Source organism: Oncorhynchus masou, chromosome 3, assembly GCF_036934945.1.
Source record: "Oncorhynchus masou masou isolate Uvic2021 chromosome 3, UVic_Omas_1.1, whole genome shotgun sequence".
Classification (NCBI taxonomy): Eukaryota; Metazoa; Chordata; class Actinopteri; order Salmoniformes; family Salmonidae; genus Oncorhynchus; species Oncorhynchus masou.
The window spans coordinates 1,504,507-1,527,940 of record NC_088214.1 but is presented as its reverse complement, the minus strand read 5'-3'; the positions used below and the strand labels follow the sequence as shown (position 1 = coordinate 1,527,940).

General features: G+C 45.6%; 1 protein-coding gene across 1 annotated transcript in view; it reads left to right on the top strand.

Moving 5' to 3' along the window:
• LOC135507556 (casein kinase I-like) overlaps positions 1 to 23,023 on the top strand; it is a 34,720-nt gene extending 11,697 nt beyond the window's left edge. The window contains exons 2-4 of the mRNA XM_064927069.1: positions 2,709 to 3,533; positions 18,073 to 18,142; positions 22,504 to 23,023. Coding sequence (XP_064783141.1) covers positions 3,303 to 3,533; positions 18,073 to 18,142; positions 22,504 to 22,685 — 483 coding nt within the window. The 5' untranslated portion in view covers positions 2,709 to 3,302 and the 3' untranslated portion in view covers positions 22,686 to 23,023. The remainder of the gene's footprint in view (positions 1 to 2,708; positions 3,534 to 18,072; positions 18,143 to 22,503) is intronic.
• The last annotated feature ends 411 nt before the right edge of the window (positions 23,024 to 23,434 follow it).

The following is a 23,434-nucleotide window of genomic DNA, read 5'->3' as shown; positions in this document are numbered from 1 at the left end:
ATACGGCTTTCCTCAGTGCGAAATCCTCGTCGACCCACTGTACTGTCAGACTCAGTATGCTCATGGTGCTATTGAAGCTAATAAGTGACACCCATAGCAAGTAGCTCATGGATGTGCATTTCAGCAATACTGTGTAACTCCGGTAGGGCAACATCTGGAAAAATAGTGCCTACTTGTTAGTGTGTACCGGAGCTCGAAGTGCTCGACAAGTCGGCGAAAGCCAACATCATCCATGACAGAGAACGGTTGATTGTCAAGGGCAATGAATTCCATTGTCTTGGCATTAATGGATTTTGCCTTTTTGAGTTTCAAATGACTGCTCGACTTGATCTTGTTTCGTTGTTGTAAGTGTGTGTTTAGTTTTTTTCTTCTTGTTCTAAGTAGTTGCTGAACGTCTGGGTGGGGTGATGCACTTTCTAATGAGTAGTTAGGTTTGTGGTATTAAAAGATTTCACTTTCTCCCCTCCTCGGGAAATAGTAGCAGCACAAACGATGCATGTGGCCTTTATCTTCCTTTGAAACGTTAAAATAGATCCACACAGCAGACATTGTGGGCCAGGTTAGGAATGCTGTGTAGCGCTGTACTTTTCATGGCGTCATCATCTTCCTACGTTATGCAGGTATGCAGCTTTGACATTGGTTTTGCACCTAACCTGGACATCGGGCCGATGTTGCCGTTTTTAGCAAATATCCGCCGACTCTGATATGCTTACCGATATATTGTCCATCCCTAGTAACTACACCCAAAAATCTAAATTTCTTCGATTTCCCCCCCACCCAGACCTCAAGTTGTCTCCTGATGTGGTTTAAGCATTGTTGTGGTATAACAACATTGAATATTGTTGTTTTTCTATAAGAAGTGTGATTTTTGAGACTAAAACTAAATGGAGAGCAGGTGAAGAGATGGTACCAGATGAATCAAAAATAACCTTCTGGTATTGACACAAAGGGACCATAACCTTCTGGTATTTGACACAAAGGGACGATAACCTTCTGGTATTTGACACAAAGGGACGATAACCTTCTGGTATTTGACACAAAGGGACGATAACCTTCTGGTATTTGACACAAAGGGACGATAACCTTCTGGTATTTGACACAAAGGGACGATAACCTTCTGGTATTTAGTCGACACATGGACAATAATGTTCTGGTATTTAATTGACACAAATGGACAAAACGTCAAAACAATAAACAGCAGTAAAGAAGCAACCAAATGGCTACAAAAGGCAAAATGCCTGTAAGCCTATACCAGGCAGTTCATACTCTCACCACTGAGAATTAGTTGTAGACCTAAGTAACAAGTTACCTTCACAACAGTCCTCTCGATTTGACAAAGAACGGGTATATATACTCACAGCAACCGGCACATTCAATTAGGAGAAACCGGACCAATGCGCACTTTATTGAGTGAAATAAAAGCAACCAACAAGTGCTCAGCATATGTGGGAACTCCTTCAAGAATGTTGGAAAAGCATTGCAGATGAAGCTGGTTGAGAGTGCCAATAGTGTGCCAAGCTGTCTTCAAGGCAAAGGGTGGCTATTTGAAGAACCTTAAATATAAAATCTATTTTGATAAAATTTTGGGGGGTTACTACATGATTACATATGTGTCGTTTCATAGTTTTGATGCCTTCACTATTATTCTACAATGTAGAAAATAGTAAAAATAAAGAAAAACCCTTGAATGAGTAGGTGTTCTAAAACGTTTTACCGGCAGTGCACATACAGGCCTATAGCGACATACAGGCCTATAGCTGCTATAGTGACTGAATAAGAAATCAACTTGCGTGATATAGAGGTAGGTGGGAGGTGCGCACACTCTAGGAACTCTGCATGGCCTCGAAGGATTGTGTGCCCGATACCATGCCTTAGAAACACGGTGCGCCAGACACCACGCTCTGGAAACACGGTGGGCCAGACACCACGCTCTGGAAACACTGTGGGCCAGACACCACGCTCTGGAAACACTGTGGGCCAGACACCACGCTCTGGAAACACGGTGGGCCAGACACCGCGCTCTGGAAACACGGTGGGCCAGACACCGCGCTCTGGAAACACGGTGGGCCAGACACCGCGCTCTGGAAACACGGTGGGCCAGACACCTCGCTCTGGAAACACGGTGGGCCAGACACCGCGCTCTGGAAACACGGTGGGCCAGACACCGCGCTCTGGAAACACGGTGGGCCAGACACCGCGCTCTGGAAACACGGTGGGCCAGACACCGCGCTCTGGAAACACGGTGGGCCAGACACCGCGCTCTGGAAACACGGTGGGCCAGACACCGCGCTCTGGAAACACGGTGGGCCAGACACCGCGCTCTGGAAACACGGTGGGCCAGACACCGCGCTCTGGAAACACGGTGGGCCAGACACCGCGCTCTGGAAACACGGTGGGCCAGACACCGCGCTCTGGAAACACTGTGTCGCCCTAGAAACACGGTTCGCCAGACACCACAATCGAGAAACAGAGTTTGGAGAAATTGAAATGTCTGTATTTGGCGCTTGTGGAAATGGAGAAAGGTGGTTCGATGAGAAAGCAGTGGAAAGCTGGCATCCTCACCGATTGATTTAAACACATTGTTGAATTACAGCATGCTATGGCTACCTAGCTGTTTGTGTGTATATGAGATCCATTTGAATTGCTGTGTTGTAGATTAATGGAGTATTCCCTGATTATAACAGTTGACGTTCTGTCTCTTCCCCCAGGTGTAGAGCTGTTGTGTTAGCCCGTCTGTCCAACCAACCGCTCCACCAGGTGTATCAGACCGCTGGGAATGACTGCACCTTCACAACCTCACCAGGAGTGGGCCCTGGAGGACGACGCCCACATCAATCACACAGCCAGGAGCTAGGAGCACATTTCTTCCTTCAGCTAGGATAGCCTTTCTTACTTTAGCTTGGAGCACCTTCCTTCCTTTAGCTAGGATAGCCTCTCTTCCTTTAGCTTGGATAGCCTTTCTTAGTTAGCTAGTGTGAGTCCAGTCCTAGGTTTAGATGCAGCTTTGATGCTGGTGGTGATTTAGAGAGCGAGAGAGAGACCCACAGAAGAGGATGGCTCATCAGTTCACCTGATCTCTACCCTCACTGTTGCTAACTTGATTAGTAGTTATCAGCCGTAGGCCTCATAAAGAGTATATTCACACTCACACATTCAGTACTAGTCCTACACTGTGTGGTGACTTGGCTCCCTCCACCTCTCCATTCCCCTCCGCCCCCCTGCCGGTCTGGTGGATGTTTTGGCGGCTCTGAGGACTGCATGGCAGTGGCGTAATCGTGGAGAGGCCAGGGTACCACAAACTTATGGACTTTGACAAGAGAGGAGGAGGAAAGGGGGAGGCAGAGGAAGGGAAGAGGATGTCAAAGTCTGGAGGGAGCCGGTCGGGGCATGGCAGTCGCAGCTCAGGGAGCAACTCTGGGGTGCTCATGGTGGGCCCTAACTTTCGGGTCGGGAAGAAGATTGGTTGTGGGAACTTTGGAGAGCTACGCCTGGGGAAGAACCTGTACACTAATGAATATGTGGCTATCAAACTGGTGAGTGGACCTAATGCTATAACATATTATATGAACATGAGGTTGAACCTTGAGACTGTTCTCTCTGCTACCGCACGGCAAGTGGTCCCGGAGCGCCAAGTCTAGGGCCAAGCCCTAAGACTCCTAAACATATAAACAAATGGCTACCCAGACTATTTGCATTGCTCCCCACCCCTTACTTTATGCCCAGCTACTCTTTCATTATCTATGCATAGCCACTTTAATAACTCTACCTACATGTACATAATTACCTCGACACCGGTACCCCCCGCACATTGACACATTGACTGTGTATAGCCCCGCTGTTGTTATTTACTGCTGCTCTTTAATTATTTGTTATTCTTATCTCTTACTTTTTTTAGGGATTTTCTTAAAACTGAATTGTTGGCTAAGGGCTTGTAAGTAATCATTTCACAGTAAGGTTTACACCTGTTGTATTTGGTGCATGTGACAAATAAAATTGGATTTGAAGTAGCTAGCAAGCTAGCCAACCTTAGCCTGTTAGCTTCGGTGCTTGACTGCCATTGTGAGGTCAGAATGCTCGGATCAACCCTACTCCTCGGCCAGAGAGTCCAGTGTGCCCTCTGAACTCTGAGAGGGAAATGATTTGGATTTAGACTATACCTTAGTTATATTATATAAACATGAGGTTGAACCATACAGTGCATTTGGAAAGTATTCCGACCCTTGACTTTTTAAAAACATTTTGTTATGTTACAGGCTTATTCAAAATTGAATTTAATTATTTGTTCCCCTCAATCTACAGTGGGTTGTGAAAGTATTCACCCCTTGGCATTTTTCCTATTTTGTTGCCTTACAACCTGGAATTTTTTTTTTTGGGGGGGGGGTGTATCATTTGATTCACACAATATTCTTACCACTTTGAAGTTTTATTGGGAAACGAACAAGAAATAAAACAAAAAAATTGAAAACTTGAACGCGTATAACATTCACCCCCCCCAAAGTCAATACTTTGTAGAGCCACCTTTTGCAGCAATTACAGCTGTAAGTCTCTTGGGGTATGTCTCTATAAGTTTGGCACATCCAGCCATTGGGGTTTTTGCCCATTCTTCAAGGCAAAACTGCTCCAGCTCCTTCAAGTTGGATGGATTCTGCTGGTGTACAGCAATCTATAAGTCATACCACAGATTCTCAATTGGATTGAGGTCTGGGCTTTGATTATGCCTTTCCAAGACATTTAAATGTTTCCCCTTAAACCACTTGAGTGTTGCTTTAGCAGTATACTTAGGGTCATTGTCCTGCTGGAAGGTGAACCTCCGTCCCAGTCTCAAATCTCTGGAACACTGAAACAGTTTTCCCTCAAGAATTTCCCTGTATTTAGCACCATCCATCATTCCTTCAATTCTGACCAGTTTCCCAGTCCCTGCCGATGGAAAAACATCCCCACAGCATGATGGTGTTGATGGTGGGATGTTGTTCTCGGTGATGAGAGGTGTTTGGTTTGTGACAGACATTGCGTTTTCCTTGATGGCCAAAAAGCTCAATTTTAGTCTCATCTGACCAGAGTACCTTCCATGTTTCGGGAGTCTCTCACGTGCTTATTTATTTTTGGCCACTCTTCCGTAAAGCCCAGCTCTGTGTAGTGTATGGCTTAAAGTGGTTCTATGGACAGATATTCCAATCTCCGCTGTAGAGCTTTGCAGCTCCTTCGGGGTTATCTTTGCTCTCTTTGTTGCCTCTCTGATTAATGCCCTCCTTGCCTGATCTGTGAGTTTTGGTGGCTGGCCTTCTCTTGGCAGGTTTGTTGTGGTGCCATATTCTTTCCATTTTTTAATAATATATTTCATGGTGCTCTGTGGGATGTTCAAAGTGTCAGTTATTTTTTTATAACCCAAGCCTGATCTGGACTTTGTCCCTGACCTGTTTGGAGAGCTCCTTGGTCTTCATGGTGCTTCTTGCTTGGTGGTGCCTCTTGCTTATTGGTGTTGCAGACTCTGGGGCCTTTCAGAACAGGTGTATATATACTGAGATCATGTGACACTTAGATTGCACACAGGTGGACTTTATTTAACTAATTATGTACACACCACTTTTCTGTGTTTTTAAAAAAATAATTTTTTGAAACAAGTTATTTTTTTCATTTCACTTTCACGCTGTTTTGTGTATGTCCATTACATGAAATCCAAATTCCTAGGTTGTAATGCAACAAAGTAGGAAAAAAGCCAAGGGGGATGAATACTTTTGCAAGGCACTGTACTCACAATACCCCATAATGACAAAGCAAAAACAGGTTTTTAGAAATGCTAAAAAAAATTCAAGGAAATATCACATTTACATAAGTATTCAGACCTAAGGGGAGCTTTGAGTTGGTCAGTAGCCTTCGGAGTGGTGGAAGTAGAGTACCATCCTCTAGTCAGTACCATCCTCTAGTCAGTACCATCCTCTAGTCAGTACCATCCTCTAGTCAGTACCATCCTCTAGTCAGTACCATCCTCTAGTCAGTACCAGTAGAGTACCATCCTCTAGTCAGTACCAGTAGAGTACCATCCTCTAGTCAGTACCAGTAGAGTACCATCCTCTAGTCAGTACCAGTAGAGTACCATCCTCTAGTCAGTACCAGTAGAGTACCATCCTCTAGTCAGTACCAGTAGAGTACCATCCTCTAGTCAGTACCAGTAGAGTACCATCCTCTAGTCAGTACCATCCTCTAGTCAGTACCATCCTCTAGCCAGTACCATCCTCTAGTCAGCACCAGTAGAGTACCATCCTCTAGTCAGCACCAGTAGAGTACCATCCTCTAGTCAGCACCATCCTCTAGTCAGCACCATCCTCTAGTCAGCACCATCCTCTAGTCAGCACCATCCTCTAGTCAGCACCAGTAGAGTACCATCCTCTAGTCAGTACCATCCTCTAGTCAGTACCAGTAGAGTACCATCCTCTAGTCAGTACCAGTAGAGTACCATCCTCTAGTCAGTACCAGTAGAGTACCATCCTCTAGTCAGCACCAGTAGAGTACCATCCTCTAGTCCGCACCAGTCGAGTACCATCCTCTAGTCCGCACCAGTCGAGTACCATCCTCTAGTCAGTACCAGTCGAGTACCATCCTCTAGTCAGCACCAGTAGAGTACCATCCTCTAGTCAGCACCAGTCGAGTACCATCCTCTAGTCAGTACCAGTCGAGTACCATCCTCTAGTCAGCACCATCCTCTAGTCAGTACCATCCTCTAGTCAGTACCAGTCGAGTACCATCCTCTAGTCAGCACCAGTAGAGTACCATCCTCTAGTCAGCACCATCCTCTAGTCAGCACCATCCTCTAGTCAGCACCAGTAGAGTACCATCCTCTAGTCAGCACCAGTAGAGTACCATCCTCTAGTCAGCACCAGTAGAGTACCATCCTCTAGTCAGCACCAGTAGAGTACCATCCTCTAGTCAGCACCATCCTCTAGTCAGCACCATCCTCTAGTCAGCACCATCCTCTAGTCAGTACCATCCTCTAGTCAGTACCAGTAGAGTACCATCCTCTAGGCAGTACCATCCTCTAGGCAGTACCAGTAGAGTACCATCCTCAAGTCAGTGCCATCCTCTAGTCAGTACCAGTAGAGTACCATCCTCTAGTCAGTACCAGTAGAGTACCATCCTCTAGTCAGTACCAGTAGAGTACCATCCTCTAGTCAGCACCAGTAGAGTACCATCCTCTAGTCAGCACCAGTAGAGTACCATCCTCTAGTCAGCACCAGTAGAGTACCATCCTCTAGTCAGCACCAGTAGAGTACCATCCTCTAGTCAGCACCAGTAGAGTACCATCCTCTAGTCAGCACCATCCTCTAGTCAGCACCATCCTCTAGTCAGCACCAGTAGAGTACCATCCTCTAGTCAGCACCATCCTCTAGTCAGCACCATCCTCTAGTCAGCACCATCCTCTAGTCAGCACCATCCTCTAGTCAGTACCATCCTCTAGTCAGCACCAGTAGAGTACCATCCTCTAGTCAGTACCATCCTCTAGTCAGTACCATCCTCTAGTCAGCACCATCCTCTAGTCAGTACCATCCTCTAGTCAGTACCAGTAGAGTACCATCCTCTAGTCAGTACCATCCTCTAGTCAGCACCAGTAGAGTACCATCCTCTAGTCAGTACCATCCTCTAGTCAGTACCATCCTCTAGTCAGTACCAGTAGAGTACCATCCTCTAGTCAGCACCATCCTCTAGTCAGCACCATCCTCTAGTCAGTACCAGTAGAGTACCATCCTCTAGTCAGTACCAGTAGAGTACCATCCTCTAGTCAGTACCAGTAGAGTACCATCCTCTAGTCAGTACCATCCTCTAGTCAGTACCATCCTCTAGTCAGCACCAGTAGAGTACCTACCATCCTCTAGTCAGCACCAGTAGAGTACCATCCTCTAGTCAGTACCATCCTCTAGTCAGTACCATCCTCTAGTCAGCACCATCCTCTAGTCAGTACCATCCTCTAGTCAGTACCAGTAGAGTACCATCCTCTAGTCAGTACCATCCTCTAGTCAGTACCATCCTCTAGTCAGTACCATCCTCTAGTCAGTACCATCCTCTAGTCAGCACCATCCTCTAGTCAGCACCATCCTCTAGTCAGTACCAGTAGAGTACCATCCTCTAGTCAGTACCATCCTCTAGTCAGCACCATCCTCTAGTCAGCACCATCCTCTAGTCAGTACCATCCTCTAGTCAGTACCAGTAGAGTACCATCCTCTAGTCAGTACCATCCTCTAGTCAGCACCAGTAGAGTACCATCCTCTAGTCAGTACCATCCTCTAGTCAGTACCATCCTCTAGTCAGTACCATCCTCTAGTCAGCACCATCCTCTAGTCAGTACCAGTAGAGTACCATCCTCTAGTCAGTACCAGTAGAGTACCATCCTCTAGTCAGTACCAGTAGAGTACCATCCTCTAGTCAGTACCATCCTCTAGTCAGTACCATCCTCTAGTCAGCACCATCCTCTAGTCAGTACCATCCTCTAGTCAGTACCAGTAGAGTACCATCCTCTAGTCAGTACCATCCTCTAGTCAGCACCAGTAGAGTACCATCCTCTAGTCAGTACCATCCTCTAGTCAGTACCATCCTCTAGTCAGCACCATCCTCTAGTCAGCACCATCCTCTAGTCAGCACCATCCTCTAGTCAGTACCAGTAGAGTACCATCCTCTAGTCAGTACCATCCTCTAGTCAGCACCATCCTCTAGTCAGCACCATCCTCTAGTCAGTACCATCCTCTAGTCAGTACCATCCTCTAGTCAGCACCAGTAGAGTACCATCCTCTAGTCAGTACCATCCTCTAGTCAGTACCATCCTCTAGTCAGCACCATCCTCTAGTCAGTACCAGTAGAGTACCATCCTCTAGTCAGTACCAGTAGAGTACCATCCTCTAGTCAGTACCAGTAGAGTACCATCCTCTAGTCAGTACCATCCTCTAGTCAGTACCATCCTCTAGTCAGTACCATCCTCTAGTCAGCACCATCCTCTAGTCAGTACCATCCTCTAGTCAGTACCAGTAGAGTACCATCCTCTAGTCAGTACCATCCTCTAGTCAGTACCATCCTCTAGTCAGCACCATCCTCTAGTCAGCTCCATCCTCTAGTCAGTACCAGTAGAGTACCATCCTCTAGTCAGTACCATCCTCTAGTCAGTACCATCCTCTAGTCAGTACCATCCTCTAGTCAGTACCATCCTCTAGTCAGCACCATCCTCTAGTCAGTACCATCCTCTAGTCAGTACCAGTAGAGTACCATCCTCTAGTCAGTACCATCCTCTAGTCAGCACCAGTAGAGTACCATCCTCTAGTCAGTACCATCCTCTAGTCAGTACCATCCTCTAGTCAGCACCATCCTCTAGTCAGTACCAGTAGAGTACCATCCTCTAGTCAGTACCAGTAGAGTACCATCCTCTAGTCAGTACCATCCTCTAGTCAGTACCAGTAGAGTACCATCCTCTAGTCAGTACCATCCTCTAGTCAGCACCATCCTCTAGTCAGCACCATCCTCTAGTCAGCACCATCCTCTAGTCAGTACCATCCTCTAGTCAGTACCAGTAGAGTACCATCCTCTAGGCAGTACCATCCTCTAGGCAGTACCAGTAGAGTACCATCCTCAAGTCAGTGCCATCCTCTAGTCAGTACCAGTAGAGTACCATCCTCTAGTCAGTACCAGTAGACTACCATCCTCTAGTCAGTACCAGTAGAGTACCATCCTCTAGTCAGTACCAGTAGAGTACCATCCTCTAGTCCGCACCAGTAGAGTACCATCCTCTAGTCAGTACCAGTAGAGTACCATCCTCTAGTCAGTACCAGTAGAGTACCATCCTCTAGTCCGCACCAGTAGAGTACCATCCTCTAGTCAGCACCAGTAGAGTACCATCCTCTAGTCAGCACCAGTAGAGTACCATCCTCTAGTCAGTACCATCCTCTAGTCAGCACCAGTAGAGTACCATCCTCTAGTCAGCACCAGTAGAGTACCATCCTCTAGTCAGTACCAGTAGAGTACCATCCTCTAGTCAGTACCATCCTCTAGTCAGTACCAGTAGAGTACCATCCTCTAGTCAGTACCATCCTCTAGTCAGTACCAGTAGAGTACCATCCTCTAGTCAGCACCATCCTCTAGTCAGCACCATCCTCTAGTCAGTACCAGTAGAGTACCATCCTCTAGTCAGTACCATCCTCTAGTCAGCACCAGTAGAGTACCATCCTCTAGTCAGCACCAGTAGAGTACCATCCTCTAGTCAGTACCATCCTCTAGTCAGTACCAGTAGAGTACCATCCTCTAGTCAGCACCATCCTCGAGTCAGCACCATCCTCTAGTCAGTACCAGTAGAGTACCATCCTCTAGTCAGTACCATCCTCTAGTCAGTACCATCCTCTAGTCAGTACCATCCTCTAGTCAGTACCAGTAGAGTACCATCCTCTAGTCAGTACCAGTAGAGTACCATCCTCTAGTCAGCACCATCCTCTAGTCAGCACCATCCTCTAGTCAGCACCATCCTCTAGTCAGCACCATCCTCTAGTCAGTACCATCCTCTAGTCAGTACCAGTAGAGTACCATCCTCTAGTCAGCACCATCCTCTAGTCAGCACCAGTAGAGTACCATCCTCTAGTCAGCACCATCCTCTAGTCAGTACCATCCTCTAGTCAGTACCAGTAGAGTACCATCCTCTAGTCAGTACCAGTAGAGTACCATCCTCTAGTCAGTACCGTGTAGACCTCACTGTGAAATGCTTACTTAAAATTCCTGAACCAACAATGCAGTAAAAAAAAAATGTTTATTCTGCGCTTTCAGACGAGAGTGCTCTGAATTTACGATCACAGCCTTTAATTAAATAGTGATCCATTCTGACTACTGACTCCGTCGTCACACAGGACCGCGTGCTGACAATTATGGGCCGGCAGGCTACGAGCAGGCTAGATCTGTGTACGTGTACCTAAGGGATTTGCTATCCAGATGAGTGTGGAGTCAGTTTGCCTGTCAAGTGGAGATGGCTGCCAAAAGGTTGAGCGGACGTATCGTTAGGATCATAAGAAAAGCTATGCATGAAACATGAAACGTCAACGTTAAAATAGATCTTTAAACGTACAAACTCTTATGACTGAATGAACATTTACACATTCAAGTCTTACTTTACTTCTCCCTCAACTCAGTTCCAGATCTTTTTTATGCGTACAAACGTTTGTCAGTAATGTGGCATCTGCAAAGGACATAAACCGAACGGAGCTAGTTGAAATTAGCTAGTCAATCAAGCAGCTCCAGCCCAGACGTTGGAGTTGCTTTGCAGGTTCTGGTTTCTTTTTCAAAAAAGAAGTCGAGAGTTTGTTTTAGACCTGCATTCAATAACGACGTTATACCAGTAGATGGTATAGTAAAGGCTTGGGCCTTCAGCAAATGACTCATGTGAGAATGATAAAGACCCAGAAGAGCCTTGTCAAGAATAACTGCCTGAGCTGCAAAATAGAAGGAAATATGATTTAAGCTAGGCCTATTCTAGTATCTAAATATGCCATCCTGTTGTGTGTCATTTAATTGCATCGTTTATTTTTATAGCCGCGTGGGGCTAATGTGGTGATCATGTCACCAAATGAATCACACTTTTTCCAGTATTTGTTAGCGCGGACTGTAGGCATTATATTAGTCATTATGACTGTTGTATCTGTGAATTCTACTCTGTGTGTAGGCTTGTTGTAGCCATTTGCGTTGCTCAATCCCGTCACACACGAGGATACAGTTGAAGTCTGAAGTTTACATACACCTTAGCCAAATACATTTAAACTCAGGTTTTCACAGTTCCTGACATTTAGTCCCAGTAATAATTCCCTGTCTTAGGTCAGTTAGGATCACCACTTTATTTTAAGAATGTGAAATGTCAGAATAATAGAATAGAGAATGATTTATTTCAGCTTTTATTTCTTTCATCACATTCCCAGTGGGTCAGAAGTTTACATACACTCAATTAGTATTTGGTAGCATTGCCTTTAAATTGTTTAACTTGGGTCAAACATTTCGGGTAGCCTTCCACAAGCTTCCCACAATACGTTGGGTGAATTTTGGCCCATTCCCCCTGACAGAGCTGGTGTAACTGAGTCAGGTTTATAGGCCACCTTGCTCGCACATGCTTTTTCAGTTCTGCTCACACATTTTCCATAGGACTGAGGTCAGGGCTTTGTGATGGCCACTCCAATACCTTGACTTTGTTGTCCTTAAGCCATTTTGCCACAACTTTGGAAATATGCTTGGGGTCATTGTCCATTTGGAAGACCCATTTGCGACCAAGCTTTAACTTCCTGACTGATGTCTTGAGTTGTTGCTTCAATATATCCACATAATTTTCTTCCCTCATGATGCCATCTATTTTGTGAGGTGCAACAGTCCCTCCTGCAGCAAAGCACCCTCACAACATGATGCTGCCACCCCCGTGCTTCACAGTTGGGATGGTGTTCTTCGGCTTGCAAGCCTTCCCATTCATCCTCCAAACATAAGGATGGTCATTGTGGCCAAACAGTTCTATTTTTGTTTCATCAGACCAGAGGACATTTCTCCAAAAAGTACGATCTTTGTCCCAATGTGCAGTTGCAAACCGTAGTCTGGCTTTTTTAATGGCGGTTTTGGAGCAGTGGCTTCTTCCTTGCTTAGTGGCCTTTCAGGTTATGTCGATATAGGGCTCGTTTTACTGTGGATGTAGATACTTTTGTACCTGTTTCCTCCAGCATCATCACAAGGTCCTTTGCTGTTGTTCTGGGATTGTTTTGCACTTTTACTGGTTATGATTCAATATTCCTGGTAAATATTAGAGGTCGGCCGATTATGATTTTTCAACGCCGATACCGATTATTTGCCGATTATTTTGTAATAATGATACAATAATACAACAATACTGAATGAACACATTTATTTTACCTTAATATTATACATCAATAATATCAATTTAGCCTCAAATAAATAATGAAACATGTTCAATAATGCAAAAACAAAGTGTTGGAGAAGAAAGTAACAGTGCAATATGTGCCATGTAAAAAAGCTAACGTTTAAGTTCCTTGCTCAGAACATGAGAACATATGAAAGCTCTTGGTTCCTTTTAACTTCTTGAAACTCCCCATCCCGGATCCGGGTTTGTGACTAAAGCCTCAGGCTCATTAGCATAACGCAACGTTAACGATTTCTGAAAATCGCAAATAAAATGAAAATAATGCGTCTGCTCTCAAGCTTAGCCTTTTCTTAACAACACTGTCATCTCAGATTTTCAAAATATGCTTTTGAACCATAGAAATTGACTAATTTGTGTAAGAGTATGCAAAGCTAGCATTGCATTTTGAGTAGCATTTAGCACGCAACATTTTCACAAAAACCAGATAACCAAATAAATAAAATAATTTACCTTTGAAGAGCTTCTGATGTTTTCAATGAGGAGACTCTCAGTTACATACCAAATGCGCAGTGTTTCCTGAAAGCGTCTGTGTGTAGGAGAAATCGTTCCGTTTTCTACATTGCGTCTGGCTAACGAACCGAAAATTCAGTCACCTACAACGTAAAACTTTTTCCGGATTAACTACATAATATCGACCGAAACATGGCAAACGTTGTTTGGAATCAATCCTCAAGGTGTTTTTTCACATATCTCTTCATTGATATGCAGTTTGTGGAAGCTTGCTTTCCTCTCTGTATCGCATGGAAAAATACTGGCAGGTGACTTTTGCGCACCAATTTCGGCGCAGGACACCGGGCGGACACCTGGTAAATGTGGTCTCTTATGGTCAATCTTCCAATGATCTGAAACGACAGAAAGGGTTGACTCACTCCTCTCGCATTCACAGCCATATAAGGAGACAATGGAAAACAGAGCCTCAAAAATCCTTGTCATTTCCTGGATGCCATCTCATCTTGGTTTTGCCTGAAGCTCACGTTCTAGGGCACGCACAGAGAATATCTTGGTATTTCTGGACACGTCAGAGTGTTTTCTTTCGAATGGTATCAATTATATGCATAGTCGAGCATCTTTTTGTGACAAAATATCTTGTTTAAAACGGGAACGTTTTTCATCCAAAAATGAAATAGCGCCCCCATAGATGTAAGAGGTTAACATGAGTCTTCAATATTCCCAGGTAAGAGGTTTTAGGTTGTAGTTATTATAGGAATTATAGGACTATTTCTCTCTCTACCATTTGTATTTCATATACCTTTGACTATTGGATGTTCTCATAGGCACTTTAGTACTGCCAGTGTAACAGTATAGCTTCCGTCCCTCTCCTCGCCCCTACCTGGGCTCGAACCAGGAACACATCGACAACAGCCACCCTCGAAGCACCGTTACCCATCGCTCCACAAAAGCCTCGGCCCTTGCAGAGCAAGGGGAACAACTACTCCAAGTCTCAGAGCAAGTGACGTCACCGATTGAAACGCTATTAGTGTGCACCTCGCTAACTAGCTAGCCATTTCACATCGGTTACACCAGCCTAATCTTGGGAGTTGATAGGCTTGAAGTCATAAACAGCTCAATGCTTGAAGCACAGCGAAGAGCTGCTGTCAAACACATGAAAGTGCTGTTTGAATGAATGCTTATGAGCCTGCTGCTGCCTACCATCGCTCAGTCAGACTGCTCTATCAAATATCAAATCATAGACTTAATTCTAACATAATAACACACAGAAATATGGGCCTTAGGTCATTGATATGGTTGAATCCGGAAACTGTCCTTTTCAAAAACAAAAGCTTTATTCTTTCAGTGAAATACGGAACCGTTCCGTATTTTATCTAACGGGTGGCATCCCTAAGTCTAAATATTGGTGTTACATTGTACAACCTTCAATGTTATGTCATAATTATGTACAATTCTGGAAAATTAATTACTGTCTTTGTTTGGAAGAAATGGTCTTCACACAGTTCGCAACGAGTCAGGTGGCCCAAACTGCTGCATATATCCTGACTGCTTGCACAGAATGCAAGAGAAGTGACACAATTTCCCTAGTTAAAAGAAATTCATGTTAGCAGGCAATATTAACAAAATATGCAGGTTTAAAAATATATACTTGTGTATTGATTTTAAGAAAGGCATTGATGTTTATGGTTTGGTGCAACGACAGTGCTAAATCATCACCCATTTGGCGAAGTAGGCTGTGATTCGATGAAAAATTAACAGGCACCGCATCGATTATATGCAACGCAGGACACGCTATATAAACTAGTAATATCATCAACCATGTGTCGTTAACTAGTGATTATGTGAAGATTTTTTGTTTTTTATATGTTTAATGCTCGCTAGCAACTTACCTTGGCTTCTTGCTGCCCTCACGTGGAGTGCAATGTATGGCAGGTGGTTAGAGCCTTGGACTAGTAACCAGAAGGTTTCAAAAACGAATCATCGAGCTGACAAGCTAAAAATCTGTCGTACTGCCCCTGAACAGGCAGTTAACCCACTGTTCCTAGGCCGTCATTGTCAATAAGAATGTGTTCTTAACTGACTTGCCTGGTTAAATAAAGGTCAAATTAAGGTGTAAAAAAAAAAATGGCCAAATCGGTGTCCAAAAATACCGTTTCCCGATTGTAATGAAAACTTGAAACCGTCCCTAATTTATCGGCCATTCCGATTAATCGGTCGACCTCTAGTAGATCCTACTGGTTATGATTCCTTATTCCTGGTGGATACTATAGAATACTACTGGTTATGATTCCTGTTAGATAAAGCTGTTATAATACAGCAGCATGTATGTAGTCCTAAAGCTGTTGTAGTCCTGCAGCATGTATGTAGTCCTAAAGCTGTTGTAGTCCTGCAGCATGTATTTAGTCCTAAAGCTGTTGTAGTCCTGCAGCTGTTGTAGTCCTGCAGCATGTATGTAGTCCTAAAGCTGTTGTAGTCCTGCAGCATGTATGTAGTTCTAAAGCTGTTGTAGTCCTGCAGCATGTATGTAGATCTAAAGCTGTTGTAGTCCTGCAGCATGTATGTAGATCTAAAGCTGTTGTAGTCCTGCAGCATGTATGTAGATCTAAAGCAGTTGTAGTCCTGCAGCATGTATGTAGTTCTAAAGCTGTTGTAATCCTGCAGCATGTATGTAGATCTAAAGCTGTTGTAGTCCTGCAGCATGTATGTAGTCCTGCAGCATGTATGTAGATCTAAAGCTGTTGTAGTCCTGCAGCATGTATGTAGTCCTGCAGCATGTATGTAGTCCTAAGGCTGTTGTAGTTCTAAAGCTTTTGTAGTCCTGCAGCATGTATGTAGATCTAAAGCAGTTGTAGTCCTGCAGCATGTATGTAGTTCTAAAACTGTTGTAGTCCTGCAGCATGTATGTAGTTCTAAAGCTGTTGTAGTCCTGCAGCATGTATGTAGTTCTAAAGCTGTTGTAGTCCTGCAGCATGTATGTAGTCCTAAAGCTGTTGTAGTCCTAAAGCTGTTGTAGTCCTGCAGCATGTATTTAGTCCTAAAGCTGTTGTAGTCCTGCAGCTGTTGTAGTCCTAAAGCTGTTGTAATCCTAAAGCTGTTGTAGTCCTGCAGCATGTATGTAGATCTAAAGCTGTTGTAGTCCTGCAGCATGTATGTAGTCCTAAAGCTGTTGTAGTCCTAAAGCTGTTGTAGTCCTGCAGCATGTATGTAGATCTAAAGCTGTTGTAGTCCTGCAGCATGTATGTAGATCTAAAGCTGTTGTAGTCCTGCAGCATGTATGTAGTCCTGCAGCATGTATGTAGTCCTGCAGCATGTATGTAGTCCTGCAGCATGTATGTAGATCTAAAGCTGTTGTAGTCCTGCAGCATGTATGTAGATCTGAAGCTGTTGTAGTCTTGCAGCATGTATGTAGTCCTAAAGCTGTTGTAGTCCTTCAGCATGTATTTAGTCCTGCAGCTGTTGTAGTCCTGCAGCTGTTGTAGTCCTAAAGCTGTTGTAGTCCTGCAGCATGTATGTAGTCCTAAAGCTGTTGTAGTCCTGCAGCATGTATGTAGTTCTAAAGCTGTTGTAGTCCTGCAGCATTTATGTAGTTCTAAAGCTGTTGTAGTCCTGCAGCATTTATGTAGGTTCTAAAGCTGTTGTAGTCCTGCAGCATGTATGTAGTCCTAAAGCTGTTGTAGTCCTAAAGCTGTTGTAGTCCTGCAGCATGTATGTAGTCCTAAAGCTGTTTTAGTCCTAAAGCTGTTGTAAGCCTCCCTGTCCGTTCTGGGCTAGCTGTTCAGAACATCCTGTGGGTTTAAATGCAATCGGTTTCAGTTTGGCTTGTTGGTTTGGTTTTACACACACTTGCTCAGAAAGCCCTCTCGTCTGTGGTTTGCTTGCACACTGAGTGTCATGAATGACTCAACCCCCTGTGGTCCTGAACCCCACCACCCGTGGTTAGTCGGGGACACACGTTCACCCACCAACTGAGTTATTGGGATTGATTGATTCACACAGTCTTTTTCCTGTGATGAGGTTATGAGCTATCCCCATTGTTTGACCTCGAACCCTCATCATGTTTGACCTCCGACCCTCATCATGTTTGACCTCGGCCCCTCATCATGTTTGACCTCGGCCCCTCATCATGTTTGACCTCGGCCCCTCATCATGTTTGACCTCGGCCCCTCATCATGTTTGACCTCGGCCCCTCATCATGTTTGACCTCGGCCCCTCATCATGTTTGACCTCGGACCCTCATCATGTTTGACCTCGGACCCTCATCATGTTTGACCTCGTACCCTCACCATGTTTGACCTCGAACCCTCACCATGTTTGACCTCGAACCCTCACCATGTTTGACCTCGAACCCCCACCATGTTTGACCTCGAACCCTCACCATGTTTGACCTCGAACCCTCACCATGTTTGACCTCGAACCCTCACCATGTTTGACCTCGACCCCTCACCATGTTTGACCTCGACCCCTCACCATGTTTGACCTCGACCCCTCACCATGTTTGACCTCGACCCCTCACCATGTTTGACCTCGACCCCTCACCATGTTTGACCTCGACCCCTCACCATGTTTGACCTCGACCCCTCACCATGTTTGACCCTGAACCTTCATGTTTGACCACTAACCCTCATCATGTTGTTTGACCTCTAACCCTCATCATGTTGTTTGACCTCTAACCCTCATGGTGTTTATCTCATTTCCAGGAGGCCATCAAGTCCCGGGCCCCACAGCTCCACCTGGAGTACAGGTTCTATAAACAACTGGGGAGTTCAGGTGAGAAACATCACGGAATTATATTGATTCTCTGTGGTCATGAACACCAATGTAATGGATGTTTATGATCAGGAATGCTGTTAAAGGTAGTATCGAATCCACCAATATAATGGATGTTTATTATTAGGGAAACAATGAAATATATCTTCAACTAACCTGTACCCCCGCACATTGACTCGGTACTGGTGTCCCCTGTATATTGTCTCCACATTGAGAGTGTGTGTGTGGCAGGCTTACAGTGATGTCAAAAAACAACATTTGAGAGTGTGCTGACCCTGGTGCCAGAGGGGGTACAGCTGGAGGTTGAATGTTTGAAGGGGTACGGGACTATAACCAGTCTGGGAACCACTGAACTAGGACCAAAAGGCTTCTTAACAGTTTCTATCCTCAAGCCATGAGACTCTTGAACACTTAATCAAATGGCTCCCTGGACTATTTGCATTGTACCCACCATATCCTCCATTTTGACGCTGCTGCTACTCTGTTTATTTTCCATACATGCATCCAGTCACTTAACCTCTACCTACATGTACGTATTACCTCAACTACCTCCACTAACCGGTGCCCCAGCACATTGACTCTGTACCGTTGCCCCCTTGTTTATAGTGTCGCTATTGTTATTTTACTGCTGCTCTTTATTTACTTGTTATATTTCAATATTATTTTTTATTGTTTTTCTTAAAACTGCATTGTTGATTAAGGGCTTGTAAATAACGATTTGATTTAGATTATAGCAGGCTGAGGTACAGTCACCAGGTTTTCTCCACTATAACAGGCTGAGCGAGTCACCAGGTGCTCTCCACTATAACAGGCTGAGCTAGTCACCAGTCACCAGGTGCTCTCCACTATAACAGGCTGAGCTAGTCACCAGGTGCTCTCCACTATAACAGGCTGAGCTAGTCACCAGTCACCAGGTGCTCTCCACTATAACAGGCTGAGCTAGTCACCAGGTGCTCTCCACTATAACAGGCTGAGCTAGTCACCAGTCACCAGGTGCTCTCCACTATAACAGGCTGAGCTAGTCACCAGTCATCAGGTGCTCTCCACTATAACAGGCTGAGCTAGTCACCAGTCACCAGGTGCTCTCCACTATAACAGGCTGAGCTAGTCACCAGTCACTATAACAGGTGCTCTCCACTATAACAGGCTGAGCTAGTCACCAGTCATCAGGTGCTCTCCACTATAACAGGCTGAGCTAGTCACCAGTCATCAGGTGCTCTCCACTATAACAGGCTGAGCTAGTCACCAGTCACCAGGTGCTCTCCACTATAACAGGCTGAGCTAGTCACCAGTCATCAGGTGCTCTCCACTATAACAGGCTGAGCTAGTCACCAGTCACCAGGTGCTCTCCACTATAACAGGCTGAGCGAGTCACCAGGTGCTCTCCACTATAACAGGCTGAGCTAGTCACCAGGTGCTCTCCACTATAACAGGCTGAGCTAGTCACCAGGTGCTCTCCACTATAACAGGCTGAGCGAGTCACCAGGTGCTCTCCACTATAACAGGCTGAGCTAGTCACCAGGTGCTCTCCACTATAACAGGCTGAGCTAGTCACCAGGTGCTCTCCACTATAACAGGCTGAGCTAGTCACCAGTCACCAGGTGCTCTCCACTATAACAGGCTGAGCGAGTCACCAGGTGCTCTCCACTATAACAGGCTGAGCTAGTCACCAGGTGCTCTCCACTATAACAGGCTGAGCGAGTCACCAGGTGCTCTCCACTATAACAGGCTGAGCTAGTCACCAGGTGCTCTCCACTATAACAGGCTGAGCTAGTCACCAGGTGCTCTCCACTATAACAGGCTGAGCGAGTCACCAGGTGCTCTCCACTATAACAGGCTGAGCTAGTCACCAGGTGCTCTCCACTACAACAGGCTGAGCTAGTCACCAGGTGCTCTCCACTATAACAGGCTGAGCTAGTCACCAGGTGCTCTCCACTATAACAGGCTGAGCTAGTCACCAGTCACCAGTTGCTCTCCACTATAACAGGCTGAGCTAGTCACCAGTCATCAGGTGCTCTCCACTATAACAGGCTGAGCTAGTCACCAGTCACCAGGTGCTCTCCACTATAACAGGCTGAGCGAGTCACCAGGTGCTCTCCACTATAACAGGCTGAGCTAGTCACCAGGTGCTCTCCACTATAACAGGCTGAGCGAGTCACCAGTCACCAGTTGCTCTCCACTATAACAGGCTGAACGAGTCACCAGGTGCTCTCCACTATAACAGGCTGAGCGAGTCACCAGGTGCTCTCCACTATAACAGGCTGAGCTAGTCACCAGGTGCTCTCCACTATAACAGGCTGAGCTAGTCACCAGGTGCTCTCCACTATAACAGGCTGAGCTAGTCACCAGGTGCTCTCCACTATAACAGGCTGAGCGAGTCACCAGTCACCAGGTGCTCTCCACTATAACAGGCTGAGCTAGTCACCAGGTGCTCTCCACTATAACAGGCTGAGCTAGTCACCAGGTGCTCTCCACTATAACAGGCTGAGCGAGTCACCAGTCACCAGGTGCTCTCCACTATAACAGGCTGAGCTAGTCACCAGTCACTCTCCACTATAACAGGCTGAGCTAGTCACCAGGTGCTCTCCACTATAACAGGCTGAGCTAGTCACCAGGGTGCTCTCCACTATAACAGGCTGAGCTAGTCACCAGGTGCTCTCCACTATAACAGGCTGAGCGAGTCACCAGTCACCAGGTGCTCTCCACTATAACAGGCTGAGCGAGTCACCAGTCACCAGGTGCTCTCCACTATAACAGGCTGAGCTAGTCACCAGGTGCTCTCCACTATAACAGGCTGAGCTAGTCACCAGGTGCTCTCCACTATAACAGGCTGAGCTAGTCACCAGTCACCAAGTGCTCTCCACTATAACAGTTTTTCTGATATTAAACTTCCATTACATTGGTGGATTCAAATCAAATTTTATTTGTCACATGCGCCGAATACAACCGGTGTAGACCTTACTGTGAAATGCTGAATACAACAGGTGTAGTAGACCTTACTGTGAAATGCTGACTTTACATACCTGTGGATGTATTTCAAGGCCTACCTTCAAACTCAGTGCATCTTTGCTTGACATCATGAGAAAATCAAAAGAAATCAGCCAATCAGCCGTCATACCGCTCAGGTAGGAGACACGTTCTGTCTCCTAGAGATTAGTGTACTTTGGTATGAAAAGTGCCAATCAATCCCAGAACAACAGCAAAGGATCTTGTGAAGATGCTGGAGGAAACAGGTACAACAGTATCTATATCCACAGTAAAACGAGTCCTATATCGACATAACCTGAAAGGCGACTCAGCAAGGAAGAAGCCACTGCTCCAAAACCGCCATAAAAAAGCCAGACTACGGTTTGCAACTGCACATGGGGACAAAGATCGTACTTTTTGGAGAAATGTCCTCTGGTCTGATGAAACAAAAATAGAACTGTTTGACCATAATGACCATTGTTATGTTTGGAGGAAAAAGGGGGAGGCTTGCAAGCCGAAGAACACCATCCCAACTGTGAAGCACGGGGGTGGCAGCATCATGTTGTGGGGGTGCTTTGCTGCAGGAGGGACTGGTGCACTTCACAAAATAGATGGCATCACAAGGGAAGAAAATTATGTGGATATATTGAAGCAACATCTCAAGACATCAGTCAGGAAGTTAAAGCTTGGTCACAAATGGGTCTTCCAAATGGACAATGACCCCAAGCATACTTCCAAAGTTGTGGAAAATGGCTTAAGGACAACAAAGTCAAGGTATTGGAGTGGCCATCACAAAGCCCCGACCTCAATCCTATAGAAAATTTGTGGGAAGAACTGAAAAAGCATGTGCGAGCAAGGAGGCCTACAAACCTGACTCGGTTACACCAGCTCTGTCAGGAGGAATGGGCCAAAATTCACCCAACTTATTGTGGAAGGCTACCTGAAACCTTTGACCCAAGTTAAACAATTTAAAGGCAATGCTACCAAATACTAATGGAGTGTATGTTAACTTCTGACCCACTGGGAATGTGATGAAAGAAATAAAAGCTGAAATAAATCATTCTCTATTCTGTTATTCTGACATTTCACGTTCTTAAAATAAAGTGGTGATACTAACTGACCTAAGACACAAGGCTAAGGCTACTCAGGCGGGGCGGGGGCTCATCCAAATGTATAGCCCCGTCGGCGCCAAGAGGACTGGTGTTGGCTTTAAAGAGCAATAGCAGTCTTGACCTAATGAAATGAGACCAGCACTCACTTGATTCTAAGTTGCAATTAAAAGCTTTGTTTTACTGTTAAAAAAAATAATTAAACAGTGTCTTATTGTAATCACACACACTTGTTTTTCTTGCATCTTCAGTGTGTTTGTGAAACTATTCACTTTGTCTCTGCAGAGGGCGTCCCCCAGGTATTCTACTTCGGGCCCTGTGGGAAGTATAATGCCATGGTTCTGGAGCTGCTGGGACCCAGTCTGGAAGACCTGTTTGATCTGTGTGACAGAACCTTCTCCCTCAAGACCGTCCTCATGATCGCTATTCAGCTGGTACAAATGCACACTCTTTATTTCACTTTGTAGCGGTATTTATTGGAGAGGGGTAAAGATAAAGATTGGGTTCGGGCGCCGGGCAGGTATTAACCATGCCGAAAGGAAAGGAGTAGAATAGAGAGAGTACCACTACCAGACCCACACACATCAGCAGAAGAGACTGCCTAGAGTGTAGCCTGTTTACCAGATAGCCAGTGTAGAGAAAAGAGAATACACACCATATAAAACCCACGTCACAGCACAGGGGTAACCCCACCCAGCATACCTCATCAGCACAGGGGTAACCCCACCCAGAATACCTCATCAGCACAGGGGTAACCCCACCCAGCATACCTCATCAGCACAAGGGTAACCCCCCCTAGAATACCTCATCAGCACTGGGGTAACCCCACCCAGAATACCTCATCAGCACAGGGGTAACCCCACCCAGAATACCTCATCAGCACAGTGGTAACCCCACCCAGAATACCTCATCAGCACAGGGGTAACCCCACCCAGAATACCTCATCAGCACAGTGGTAACCCCACCCAGAATACCTCATCAGCACAGGGTAACCCCACCCAGAATACCTCATCAGCACAGTGGTAACCCCACCCAGAATACCTCATCAGCACAGTGGTAACCCCACCCAGAATACCTCATCAGCACAGTGGTAACCCCACCCAGAATACCTCATCAGCACAGTGGTAACCCCACCCAGAATACCTCATCAGCACAGTGGTAACCCCACCCAGAATACCGCCTACAATAATAATAATAATGGCAGAGCAATTGAACA